Source organism: Leptodactylus fuscus, chromosome 1, assembly GCF_031893055.1.
Source record: "Leptodactylus fuscus isolate aLepFus1 chromosome 1, aLepFus1.hap2, whole genome shotgun sequence".
Lineage (NCBI taxonomy): Eukaryota > Metazoa > Chordata > Amphibia > Anura > Leptodactylidae > Leptodactylus > Leptodactylus fuscus.
In genome coordinates this window covers 205,545,709-205,560,649 of record NC_134265.1, presented here as the reverse complement: position 1 = coordinate 205,560,649, position 14,941 = coordinate 205,545,709, and the positions used below count along the sequence as shown (strand labels likewise).

The window sequence follows — 14,941 nt, the reverse complement described above, 5'->3', positions numbered from 1 at the left end:
GTAAAGTCAGAGCCAGCTCATTCATAAGAATAATGAAAGAAAATGAACAGAAAAAAAATGAAAAGAAACAATATTGCTAATAAGGCAGCGGACTATGAATTGGTTAGAAGAATAGAATGTGCATAGTAAACAATTTTCATAGAAAGCATGTTTCTAGCTGGTAAATAGGATCTTATTCTACCAGGAAGGCTTTATTGTAAGGATAGTGATAAGGAACATACAGTGATAGACTAATATGCTGGGAGACATGATGAGCTAGTACAGGATACAGCACTGGTGACACTGGGAGAGAGGAGGAGAAAGCAGTTCAGGGAGAGGAGGGATTGAGCATAAAGGGAGGGGGAGGTGAGATGGGTGGAGGGACAGATAGAGAAGAAGGATTCATGGAGGCTGCTGAGAATACAAGGGCTCTCAGCATCCTCTGCATTTCTGTATCAGTAGCAGGTGAGTAGAATGCAGGTGAATTATGGTAGATTATTTTATATTCCTACAAAGTACATGGAGACATGAGGTTTCTGGGAGGGATCTTGGGTCACATTCTTTAATATTTATGATTATTTGTATTCCTGTTTTCATCTAAAGATAGATTATCAATGGTGGAAAACAGCTACGGTAGATTCTGGCTGAAGATGCAGTATGTTTGGTTGTCCAGGTATAGATGTTCAGGCAGAAGAGGTGGGACGTAATGGGGATTAGTATTGGATGGAAGAGGGTGGGCTTAGTGACGATTGCATAGAACCGATTTATCTTGCTATTAAACAAAGAAATCGAGATGTAAGGAATGGGCCTCCAGTATATGAAGGAGCGTGATGCAGGGCTATAGTGCGGCAGACTACAGAGGACAGGCCTGTTTATGTGAATATATGTGTTTTTGATGGGGATGGAAAATGCTTAAATATCCATGCTGTACAATGCACATTCATCTGTAGAGAGCAAGGATTCAGAGGTGCAGTCATGTATATCCTGTCTAGAAATCCAGTACGTAGATCTAGTAAAACATTTTAGGGAATATCTATAGGATCTGGCAAAATAGTAGAAATTACACAATGTTTAAGGGGTGGTTATATTTTGCCAACTGAAGTCCATAATCAAACGAGGGATTGGGGTCATGGGCAGGCCTTGGATGGATGCCAATGACGTTGTGGAATGACAATTGTTTGTATTTGATAAGCGAACAATCTGTTTTTACATGTGTGAAATTTGTATTTTGTCCCCAGAATGAAGAATTTGGCGGATTATCTTTGGTATTTACACTGAGCGAAAGCTGACTGTCTGCAATGGAGGTATGAGGCAGCTTAATCATGAACAGTATTACCTGCCATGTTGTATACAGTAAATATCAATGATAGACTTATTGTGGTTAGCACATTACATAGGATTAACCCCCTGAGGATGTAGGGTTTTTTTGTACATTAATGCTCGGCAAATTTTTTCATATTTTCCTTCCCCACCTTTAAAAATTCATAACTTTTTTTATTTTTCTGTCTTCATAGCTAGGTGGTTTATTCTTTGTGTGATGAGTTGTACTTTCATTTTGTACCATTTTGGGGTACATATAATGTTTTAGCTTTTATTAACATTTCTTGGGAGTTCATGTGAAAAACCCAATAATTCTATCAGAATTTTTGGCATTTTGTTTTTACAGCGTTCACTTTGCATTAGAAATGACATGTTAATTTTGTCCGGCTGGTTATTATGATTATTTTGATATATTTATATCGGTTTTATTAGGTTTTGCCGCTTTTACAAATAAATGTCACTTTTTGAAAATAAATAATTTTCCTGGTGTCACCTTATTCTGACGCCTATAACTTTTGTTACTGTTTAGTTGATGGAGATATGCCAAGGCGTTTTATTTGCAGTGTAACTTATGCTTCTTTCATTGGTACCAATGTTTGGTATGTATGACTTTTTGATCACTTTTTATTGCTATTTTTTATGGAAAGCAATGTGACCAAAATATATTATTTTGTGCATTGCAGGATATTTTTTATGGTGTTCACCGTATAGGATAAATAAAGTTATTTTTGAATATTGGGGACTTATACGCATGTGGAGATACCTAACATGTTTGGGTTTTTATTTACATTATGTGATATTAAATGTAAATGTGGGTTTTTTTTAAAAAAAAATGTTCTTGTTTGTTTACTTTTTATACTTTATTGTAAACATTTAAGCTTTTTTTGATATATACTTTTTGAAGTCCCATAACGGGACTGGAACCTGGGAACTCTGATCCTCAGTGCAGTGTACTGCAATATATAGTAATACAGCACATCAGACAGAGGTTTCCTATGTGTAAAGTGCGTACGTAGTCAGGAGCCCATTGCTTAGTAAATCCAGCTAACACACGGACGAGTTTCACAGCTCAAACTCGGAGAGACTTCTAATTGCACTTACCTCTATGGTGGCTTCCAATCCGCTCTGTTCCGTTGACAGGACCTGCTCTATTTTCATTGGAACAGAATTGACCATTGGACGCCCCCTTGGATGGCACACTCATCTTGCGCGGACATTAGCATCAGACACTAGCTGTGTCCGTTACATTTTGCATTGATTTAAATGGACATCGGGTGCGTTCATTTACTGTCCGTGGGTGTCCTTAACTGTCCGTTCACAAAGATGTCCGATTTTTCAAGCGGACACAAAAACCTACATCTAGGGTTTTTCTGTCCGCTTGAAAAATCTAACATCTTTTGGGAGGGGGGGGTTGTATTTGTTTATTTTTTTATTCCCTGCCTTCCAAAAGCCATACTGAGAAGCTGGAGAAAAAATTCAGAATGGGGAATTGCACTACTGACATTTTTTTTTAAAGATTTTGTTCTTTCAGCTTCTACTGTGTGGTAACATTAACTTAAATGTTGACTTCATTTTCTTATGATCACGGTAATGCTACATTTATATAGTTTTTCGTTTTTTATGTTTTAACCCCTTTTGTTTTTGACTCCCCACCTTCCAAACCCCATAACTTTGTGGGCCATATTAGGGATTAATATTTGTGGGACAAATTGTTCTTCCTATTGATACCATTTATTATTCTGTATAGTGGACTGGGGAGCTGGGAAAAAATTCTGATTGGGGTGGAATTCGAGAAAAAGCGCATTGGTACAAAATGGCATCTTACTTGTATTCTTTGTTTTGGTACAATTATGGGGATACCAAATATATATGGTTTTATTTACATTTTAACTCCTTAAAAATTTAAAATTTTGCAAAAAAAAATATTTTTTTTTTCTAAAAGTCTCCATATTCTAGCGAATATAAATATTCTTTATTTGTACTCTAGGGAATGGAGGGTGTTTTAAGCTTTTAGGTCTTTTGGGGATTTTTTAACACTTTTTTTAAATGCAATAATAACAGAAAAAAGTTTTATCTGATCACGAATACATTGCATTAATATGCATAAAGCAGCCTGCCATACAAATATATGGGAGACAAGCCTGTTAGCCTTCAATCCTGGCTGTCATAGCAAAAGGATGCCAGCCCCAGATATTACTTCAGGGGCCCGCAATCCCTGGCAAAATGGGGCCTCAGTCAGCCTTGACCGAGGTGCCAGGGGCCTTAAAGCCTGCAATCAGTTTAGGCATTGACCGCGGGCATTAGTGCCGAGTCTAGCTGTGTAATACAGCAGAGACCTGATGTACTATTACAGGAAGGGGTTAATAACTTACAAACAGACTGGGACTACACCACAGGTGAACACAGTGAGTCAAGTGAGCCCCTAGATCACCGTGGCCTGGTACAGTACTATTCATATAGATACTCATTGTACAGCATCTCAACTAGTCTGTGTTGGTATAACATACTGGCTACATTATTTAAAGGGTTTTCCAGGACTAGGAAAATGAGACTAAAGGCAGGCAAAGCTTGCTAACCCTAGGTTCACACTAGCATTAGGGTTTCCGGTGTTCAGGTCCACATGTGGACCTGAAGGATGGAGAACTTGTCTGTTTAAAAAATGGTTACACGCAGAAATCCACAGACCCCATAGACTATCATTGGGTTCGCTGGGTTTTCTCCTTGCAGGACTTTTCTCTCCGATGGTTTTAAGCAGATTTTGTGGCGGAGTCTCCTACAGAAACTCCAACGTAGGTGTGAATCCAGCCTTATATGAATAACTAAACATAACTGAGTACCTTTATGTGTGTTTGGACCAATTTTATCATTCCGCATATTTTCAGGCTCATGCAGTACTTGCTGGTTTCTACTTCCTGGTTGTGGAAGTCAGTGATTTTCCAGGCAACCCCTCTCTTTTTCTGCCTTGCACCTCCTACTAGTTTTTAATTCATGCTTATTTATATATGTGTATATATTTAAGTATGTGCTTGCATCTATATATAGCAAATTTATGTATAGTATGTATGTCAGGAATTTCAATTTAGCTGCTATTCCTTGGGTTATCGTGCTGACCTCAGAAGGTCATTATCAGAAGTTCGCTGGTCATGTCCATTTAGCAGCTGAGGAGGCATATAAAAAACCTTTTCACCTCAATCACGTGCCTGCTAATTTAGTACTCTAGTGTGTGTTTTGGATTGCTTTATTCAGAATCTTGGCTTGTTTCTGGCTATTCATTTGTCTCCTGACTCTTCCTTTGACCTCTTGGAATTGAACCTTGGTTTTTTATTGGATATCCGTTTATGTTTCCTGATTCTGCCTCTGACGGTACCTCCTGGTACTGATCATTTGCCTGGACATTTATTCTCATGTTTCAGATCTGCCCTGTAAAGTAATTGAGAATTCTGGTTTGGTTTCAGTTAGTGGTGTGTTTATTTCTTGTATGGTTTCTGGTGGTGATAATTCACACCCCAAATTCAGCAAAATCCATTTGGCCTTGTAACTGGCACTGGTGAAGGCATTTGGGTATCTGGGCCTATGTCTCAGCACTTTATAAAATTTAAGCGGCTGTTCTACTGGTCCCTGTTATTAGCCAGATCACATTCCAAAAAATGCATGTGTTTTTATCAGAAAACCAATTGCATTTTTTTTTTAAATGCATGCAGTTTTTGAAACCCATTCATACTTATAAAAAACAGCAAACATTGTTCAAAACGAATGAAGTTTTCACTGCATGATGCTAATGATAAAGTTTTCACATGTTTTACAACATGACATGTTGCTCATATCCTTCACTTTCCCTATACATCTGCCATGCTCCCAGCCCGTCAGTGTCCATAAAACCCTTTGACCACTCAAAGAAGAGGCAAACGAGAGTATAGAGTTAAGGCATTTTCGGACATGGGGATGTTTAATGTGTTTATGTATATGTATATTTGTATTTCATCTAGGGAGAGAGAGGTCATTTGAACTTTTATAAAAATGTTAAATTTAGATCTTTTAGTTCACTTGTGCCCTAGACTGCAATACTGCTGCGCAAAGTTCGACAATACTGATAAGTTTGCCCCAATGTCCTTGGTCAGGTTACATAATTAATCCATGAAGTCTATAAAATCCGTTAATCCACCAATGTGATGTCTATATATATAAAATATATGCTCTAATTTTCTTGATCAATGACCATGCATTGATATAGTGGCATACTGCTGTATTTGTCATGCAGTGTCAAGTCAGTCTGTTGTATTACTAGGTGGATAACAATTATATTCTCCTTATATAACACAAATAGAATGAATGGAAATATGTGATCTAACTTTACAACACCCTCAAACTAGATTTCTAAGTCCTCTATAGTTTATCTGTTCAACAGCCTAAATCATTAGGAGGATGGGACAGTCTTGATAGTCAATGGCTTTAACATCACATATAGAGATTAGTTAGGCCATATTCACACAGAGCAGTGTGGAGTCTAACAAAAAGAAACATATAAATAAAGGACAATGGAAAATGTGCTAAAATTTTCATGTAAATTTTTGCCTCAAACTAAACCAGCTAAAAGTTGGCATAAACCTAGACTAGACAGCCTAAAGGGACACCACATTTATCATCCAGCATCAGCTTTTCACCATCACCATTCAATATTGAAAAATAAGTGAATTAGTAAATCTTATAAAGTTTGTTTGAGTGCCTGGTTAAAAACTTACTTTGCTACTGATATAAAGCCAATATCTCATAAAATAGCTGAGTTGTTTTGGAAACCTGGTCTAAAATTGTGTGTATATCATTGAGGCTAAGAATGTAGAACCCTGAGCTTCTATTGGCTAATATGGATCATTTGATATGATATATCATATCCATATTTGCTTTTGTGAATGTCACTGGGTTTTTATGAAACCTTGTCTAAAATTATGTGTATGCATAAAGATCAGACAACAGTGTCTTATATATATATAAAAGATACATAAATAGAAAAATACACACACACACACATATACACACACACACACACACACACACGTACAAGATATGGGTTAACTTTATTTGGAGCAGGATTTTGGAGTAAAATAGTAAACTCCGACAGTACTCCTAGGAGATACCTGAGTCCTGCTTACCATACCCAGTGGCTGACAGCTCTCCTTGTATCAGTGTGTACAGAGATGACTGTATTTGTTGGTGAGGTAAAGAAGCTCTCAGTCTCAGCTGGATAATATCCCCTTGGAATGGTATTTATATCCATATCCGTTGCTACCCAGTTTTCTTAAAAATAGGTATAACTAAAAGCTGTGCATGTTTTTTCTTTTCCATCATGGATTTTATATTCTCTAGGTGTTAAAATATCTTTCTGCCTGTTCAATTTTAATGAGAAATAAAATGAATAAAATGCAGAATTTTTGGCCAATATTTTCTTTTGCTTATTGTTCCTTTAACCCACAGTGTTGTGATGTAATGGTTATTAGACCATTAGCAGACAATGAAAACATCAATCTGTGTTGCTTGTCTCTATACCCTGCAACCATGATTCCTTATTGCTATTTTAATGTACCTGACTAAGGAGCAGTGTCATAGAGAATATACATTATTTCTTCTGTGTCATTCAGAGATTGATGTAAGGCTGATTTGCATTGTCATGGGGATTAAGTTCTGTTAATGAAAATCAATCTATTTAGTGTGAAATGTGTTAAGTATGCAGCACAGACCTGCCCGCAGTGACTGCAGTTAAAGGACCTTACAGTGACAGCACTGCACCCCCTCCCTGCTGACCCTTTGACTTCTCTGGAATGTAATTTGGTTCTTAGCTCACTGGGGTTTGATGCATTACATCATGTCTTTGTTTAAGTGTCTTGGGCCATGATATAGGTGCTTAATGTTTAGGTGTAACTTAGCTTTATTACTACATATGAATAGTGCTGCAGGCTATCCAGCATTCCCTAGTTTTAACCTGTGGGTTTATTATCCAGAACGTCAATCTTCCCAGACTGTATACAATGAGCTGTTCAGGAAATGCTTTAAAGAATCTAGAATGATGCCAATTAAGAAGGGACTCTATAAAATGGACACTTTTAGGTAGACTTCTAAAACTGCCTAGAATAAACCGTCTCAAAGAAAAACATCTTTATTGCCCATAAACACCAGCTGCAAATTTCCCTTTCATCTTTTATGTGTGTGTTATGTATTATATTTATAGATAGATATACCAGATAATAAATGTAGAGTGGTTATTGTTATATCATCATAGATCATATATGTGACAAATGCATTATAACCCCCTCTCTGCCGGCTCTATCACACAGAGACTGGAGCTTATCTTCACATAAGTCGGCACTGTATCTTGCTATTGACTTTTGGTCATTGTTAATCAGATAAAATCCAGATGATCACAGACCTGACTATAATCATTCTTTTGTTTCTATGAAGAAGACGTCCATATGACAAAATTCAACAGTTTTAAACCCAGGCTAAAAATTATGTAAATGCTATACAAATAAAGGGTAATACAAATTAAACATAAAAAAATTTGGGAGTGGCACTGTGTTAATGTCCAGTATAGGAAAACATTTGGCACCCCGAGGGACTTTCCAAATCCTGGTGGTGCTCTCCCTATTTAATCATGAGTGGTAAAGATACATTCCAAGCATGGGCTCAAAAAGCAAGGGAGCACTCACTAAATCTTAAGGAGAGAGGACCAGTTGGAGCATATTTAACCTGAAATGGCCATCACCCAGACGCTCCAACTGCTCCTTTCTCCTTTATGCTGCCTTTCTTTTATTTGGAACATTGATATAACTGATATAATGAGTACTATACACACAATAAACATTGTAGTTGAGTCACAAATACCACACAAATTCATTAGACTGATGAAATTGAAATGTTGGATGACCTAGGAGAATTTCTGCCGAGAAAATTATAGATGACACACAGCAAGCCAAGCATCCTCCAACGTCTGATCTGACAGGCAATGACTGTGTGACCCTGCAGCTCTGCTAGTACGTGAGGTGGATTCAGTCATGCAGGGAATCATAGAAAGAGCTGGCATGAGGCTTTGCCGAGTGACCATCTGGGGCACATTCAGAAATTAATGAGTTCTTTAAATTAGCTGTTTATATGGAGAATCCCAAGGGTCTTGCATCTGTATAATCAAAGCACTGGGGGGGGATCAGTGTAACATATAATTATGGCAATGAATCATATATACCAACAAAGGTTTGTAACGTTTTATTTTTATACATATCACACCACTATTCTGGTATACAGTCTAGCCTCATACTCTGCACCCATTCACTGATTTCTATTCACAGGATTATCACCGCCATTCTCCGTCTGCTAATAACATGTGTTGGTTGCTGAGCAGTTCCACAAACAGCTAAGGCAGTGTTCCTCGGGCAGCCCTGACTAGTCAAGGAAAGATTTTTCTCCCAGACAGAGGAACAAGAAGCCTATTATAACAACAATAAAGGAGAGGCACCAGCCCTCTTTCATACAAATCCTACTACTCTTCTTAGCTGCAGTCTGCCTTACAGGCCCAGGCCATCCGGACAGATATTTATTGATATGTTTCCATACGACCATAAAAGACACACCTCATAAAAATGGACGCTGTGGGGAATCGCTCAGGTAGATGCTTGTAGCAGTTCAGGAAACAGGGACACAGACACTGGATTGCACACAAGTTCAGGCTTTATTCACATGTAACACATAAACTGCTTTTGCAAAGCCAAAGAATAAACAAAACAAAATCCTTCTTGGCTGAGAAACTAACTTAAACGTAAGGAAACTTTTCCCTGACTATACAGGAGACTGGCTACCAATCTCCCACCTTGGCAACAACAATGGGTGGCACAGTACCTGCTTTGGAGGTCCGGTCTGGACAGTTCAACTCTGTCAGTGTGGTACCACACTGCTAGTCTTCACACTTGGACTGTTATTAGGGCCTGATTAGTCAGCTGACCTCCCTGGTGTGAGTTTTTCTGGCATGTCGCTCTGGCTTTGCTGGGTCGACCTTTTGCTGAGCAGCCAGCAACATGGACATCTGCTTGGCCAAAAGATGGTTGGTCTCCTGTTGTACTGCATTAGCTTGCTGCTGCTGACAGGCCTCTGCATGTCTCTGCTGCAACAGTCTGTTAGCCTCTTTTTGCGCTGCAGTAGTCTCTGCAAGTTTCTGCTGTAACTGCTGGTTAGTTTCTCGCTGTACTGCCATAGTTTGTTGCTGCTGCTGTTTGGCCAGTACCAGCTGCCTCACAACCTCCTCCATAGCTTTGGCTTTCTATTTCAGCTTGTGTATGTCTCACTGCACGTATTCCCGCATCCGAAGCACCATATGTGGTGAATCGCTCAGGTTGATGCTTATAGCAGTGCAGGAAACAGGGACACAGACACTGGATTGAACACAGGTTCAGGCTTTATTCACATGTAATGCATACACTGCTTTTGCAAAGCCACAGGATAAACAAAATAAAATCCTTCTCGGCTGAGAAACTAACTTAAACGTAAGGAAACTTTTCCCTGACTATACAGGAGACTGGCTACCAGTCTCCCACCTTGGCAATAATAACGGGTGGCATGGTACCTGCTTTGGTCTGGTTAGTCAGCTGACCTCCCTGGTGTGAGTTTTTACCAAACACCGTTTAGCTGCCTGTCTGGAATATACTTGTCTTCCCTTGTCTTCCCAGACTACACCCTTCACTCTCTCACAATGCGCATGAAGAAATATTTCAGCACTCTGGACAGATCCTGAAATAATGCGAGACATAGACTTACTTCTGACAATGCAGTAACAAATATCTAATGTATCTAATGACATTATTGAAGCCAAAAACTAAGATTTTAGAACTTATGGGGTCTCCATAACTATTTTTTAAAACAATGGATCCCAACTTGGTAAAGAAAGGAATCATTCACAAGAGAGACACTTTTTTTTGTTCCTTTCTTCATCAGGTTAGGATCTTTTCTAATCTCTAAGGGACAAAGATATACGTCTACTGAGATTATTTATGTCACTGGGCCCTAGAAAATACTGTAGATACTCAAGACACCTGGTAACAGAGGAAGACCACTGAGCACTACAGCCACCACTGATCCTAAGAAACTGGTGATTGAAAAAAGTAAAAGGCTCAAATCTATAAGATTTTTTCTGGAGCCTGTCATCCAGATCATACTCAAGGTCCAGAATCCCTGTCAGTTAAGATCATCACATGTGGAAGGATTACGTCAGGTGGTGTGAGAGAATTGACTTTCATCCACTCTCCTTTTCTTAATGGACAGATTTCTGCCTTTTCCATTTTCAGAAAACCCTAGCCTTATTTGTCTCCCATTGACCCCTTCCATCTTTCGGACACCTTGTTTGTTCTCACTGAGAGCCCTTTCAAGGCCTTGGCTGCACCAAAGCTTCCATCTCCAGATGGGTCCGGTCTGCTATCAGGGAGGTATCAGGCTTCTGTTGCCCAGGTCTGTAAGGCTGTCACCTGGGCTTCTGTCCACACTTTCACCAAGTTTTACCAGATCCATTCTTTGGCCTCTGCCAATGCCACCTTGAGTCTTAAGGTTCTTCAAATTCTGGTGCTAGGTTGCTCACATTGCCGTGTAATTTCCACCCTCTGGGACTGCTTTAGGACAACCCATCTCACTTATTTCATTGTGTTGGACAATGAAATAAGTGAGAAAAATGGACTTTTGTACTCCGTAAAATGTTTCTCTCATTGTTTTCATTGAGGATGACAGATCCCACCCTTGTTTCCTTGTTGTTCCTGCCCCAGGCCGTTTTGGTTCATTTTCGGGTTCAGGACATGGTAGTTGTTGCTTCCGTTGTTTATTTGTATCTCTCTCCTTTGGCTGCAGTACAAACTGGTTAGCACAGTGTCTGTAGAGAGGGTATAGCCCTGAGATAGAGCTAAAATCTTTTGCTAATTTCTAGTGTCAGCCTCCTAGTGGCCAGGTCTATACCCGTGGTGCTGTGTCCCCCAATGAATACAACGAAAAAAGGATTTTATGGTGAGTACAAAAATCCATTTAGAATGGCAACTGTCGTATTCTGTAAAGCAGGATGTCATCCAATAATTATTCCTTCAATTTACATTCCAAAAACCAGGAACTGCAGCACTCTTTTCATTCTGAGTCCTGCCATATAGAGCTGAACTCAGATACATCTGTACATTTAAAAAGAAGATAACACAGCATTGTTTTACCTCTAATGACATTGCTCTTCTATCTTACATGTCACATTGTTTCAGTTCTCTAATACATAGTGATTTACTTTCAGTTCTTGTTCAGCTGGCGCAGTAAATTTGATTTGTCCTAACACTTTTCCCTTATTACAAGGATAACTTTTTCTTGTGTATTAAAAAAATTGCTTTAAATTCAATTTTCTATTTCTCACAACAAATGCCATGTTAGCCACAACGTGGATTATATTCTTGAGATTCACTGTAATTTGGAAGTCATTATTTTTGCAGTTTAGCAGATTGCGCAGCAGACACCATCTGGGAGTAACATACAAATTGGTATTGGCATTGGTCTGTGGACCCCTACGTTGTGCCAAGCATAAATTATTATTATTATTATTATTATTATTATTATTATATATATTTTTTTTTTTTAAAAAAAAAGCTTTTTGCTTTATAGTAACCTGCTAATTTACTGTTAAAATAAAGTATAAATATATAAATATAACCCTGCAGATTTCCAACACTTGTGGAAGAATAGGTTGTTCTAAGATGTGCAATGAATTCCAAAACTGGAATGGGGTACCACTGCTGTAAAAAGTCAGTTTGTGAAATTTCTTCCATCCTAGACATTCCATTATCAACAATAGTATTATTGAAGATTAGAAGTGTATAGGAAACACAGCAACTCAGCCATAGTGTATATAATACATACCTACTAATATTGAACCTGCTAATAATAACTTTAGTCTGCAGACTGTATATCTGTATTAGTAATGGACTTCAAATTCACTTATTATAGTCTTAAGAATTTTTTGAATATTAGGTCTTCCCCGGGTATTCAAAGACCAGTGAGCTTAAAGAAGTTGTCCAGGATAAATTGTTTTTTTTTTTTTAAATTAGGCCACAGGAGGTGAAAAAAATACTCACCTGTCCCTAGTACTCCAGTGTATTGCCATGGCTGGTCCAGTCCCGCATTGCCGTTGTCTTTCAGCAGAAGTCCTTGTTGGCTGTGATGTCACAGGTCCCTTTCCTTAGGCTACTGATTGGCCTCCATGGTCACATTTGAATAAATGTAAATTTATGTGTCTGGGTACTATAGAAACTATATATGATAAAATAATCAGTCTACAGAGGTGACAAGGCTTTTTTACCATAAGAACTATGAATGTGTGAATTGGTGTACCTCATGCACTGGACAAAGGAAGAACAGGTGATGGTTTCAAAAAAGGCTTAAAGGGATTCTACCATTAAAACTCTTTTTTTTCTAGGTAACACGTCGGAATAGCCTTTAGAAAGGCTATTCGTCTCCTACCTTTGGAAGTGATCTCTGCCGCGCCGTTCGTTCAAAATACCGGTTTGTACCGGTATGCTAATTAGTTCTCTCCCAGCGATGGGGGTGGGCCCCAGCGCAGGAGATGTGATGGGGGCGTCCCCTTTGCTACTCGAAAACCGACTCCAGCGCCGCCTCTGTCTTCTTCTGCATCCACCCCTTCCTTCTTCGGCTTGACGTCGGACTCCTGCGCAGTACGCTCTGTTCGGCGAAGTTCGCCGAACGTACTGCGCATGCGCAAAATTGCGGTGTCAGCACTATGTCTGCGGGCATGCGCAGTACGTTTGGCGAACTTTGCCGAATAGAGCGTACTGCGCAGGCATCCGACGTCAAGCCGAAGAAGGAAGGGGCAGATGCAGAAGAAGACAGAGGCGGCGCTGGAGTCGGTTTTTGAGCAGCAATGGGGACGCCCCCATCGGATCTCCTGCGCTGGGGCCCGCCCTCATCGCTGCGAGAGAACTAATTATCATACTGGTACAAACCGGTATTTTGAACGAACGGCGCGGCGGAGATCACTTCCAAAGGTAGGAGACGAATAGCCTTTCTAAAGGCTATTCCGACGTGTTACCTAGAAAAAGAAGTTTTTTAATGGTAGAATCTAGAGATGAGCGAACAGTGTTCTATCGAACACATGTTCGATCGGATATCAGGGTGTTCGCCATGTTCGAATCGAATCGAACACCACGTGGTAAAGTGCGCCAAAATTCGATTCCCCTCCCACCTTCCCTGGCGCCTTTTTTGCACCAATAACAGCGCAGGGGAGGTGGGACAGGAACTACGACACTGGGGGCATTGAAAAAAATTGGAAAAAGTCATTGGCTGCCGAAATCAGGTGACCTCCATTTTAGACGAATAGTGGATTTCAAATCCGGGTCATATGAGAATGTGAACTTTGTGACTATGAGACAGGGATAGCTGTACAGGCAGGGATAGCTAGGGATAACCTTTATTTAGGGGGGAATGTTATTAAAAATAACTTTTTGGGGCTCTATCGGGTGTGTAATTGTGATTTTTGTGAGATAAACTTTTTCCCATAGGGATGCATTGGCCAGCGCTGATTGGCCGAATTCCGTACTCTGGCCAATCAGTGCTGGCCAATGCATTCTATTAGCTTGATGAAGCAGAGTGTGCACAAGGGTTCAAGCGCACCCTCGGCTCTGATGTAGCAGAGCCGAGGCTGCACAAGGGTTCAAGCGCACCCTCGGCTCTGATGTAGGAGAGCCGAGGGTGCACTTGAACCCTTGTGCACCCTCAGCTCTGCTACATCAGAGCCGAGGGTGCGCTTGAACCCTTGTGCACACTCTGCTTCATCAAGCTAATAGAATGCATTGGCCAGCGCTGATTGGCCAATGTATTCTATTAGCCTGATGAAGTAGAGCTGAATGTGTGTGCTAAGCACACACATTCAGCTCTACTTCATCGGGCTAATAGAATGCATTGGCCAGCGCTGATTGGCCAGAGTACGGAACTCGACCAATCAGCGCTGGCTCTGCTGGAGGAGGCGGAGTCTAAGATCGCTCCACACCAGTCTCCATTCAGGTCCGACCTTAGACTCCGCCTCCTCCGGCAGAGCCAGCGCTGATTGGCCGAAGGCTGGCCAATGCATTCCTATGCGAATGCAGAGACTTAGCAGTGCTGAGTCAGTTTTGCTCAACTACACATCTGATGCACACTCGGCACTGCTACATCAGATGTAGCAATCTGATGTAGCAGAGCCGAGGGTGCACTAGAACCCCTGTGCAAACTCAGTTCACGCTAATAGAATGCATTGGCCAGCGCTGATTGGCCAATGCATTCTATTAGCCCGATGAAGTAGAGCTGAATGTGTGTGCTAAGCACACACATTCAGCACTGCTTCATCACGCCAATACAATGCATTAGCCAGTGCTGATTGGCCAGAGTACGGAATTCGGCCAATCAGCGCTGGCTCTGCTGGAGGAGGCGGAGTCTAAGGTCGCTCCACACCAGTCTCCATTCAGGTCCGACCTTAGACTCCGCCTCCTCCGGCAGAGCCAGCGCTGATTGGCCGAAGGCTGGCCAATGCATTCCTATGCGAATGCATACTTAGCAGTGCTGAGTCAGTTTTGCTCAACTACACATCTGATGCACACTCGGC

General features: G+C 40.4%; 1 protein-coding gene across 1 annotated transcript in view; it reads left to right on the top strand.

Moving 5' to 3' along the window:
* The first annotated feature begins 341 nt into the window (after positions 1-341).
* APC2 (APC regulator of Wnt signaling pathway 2) overlaps positions 342-14,941 on the top strand; it is a 52,276-nt gene continuing 37,676 nt past the window's right edge. The window contains exons 1-2 of the mRNA XM_075282678.1: positions 342-444; positions 1,218-1,283. Of these exons, the coding sequence (XP_075138779.1) occupies positions 1,278-1,283 (6 nt within the window). The 5' untranslated portion in view covers positions 342-444; positions 1,218-1,277. The remainder of the gene's footprint in view (positions 445-1,217; positions 1,284-14,941) is intronic.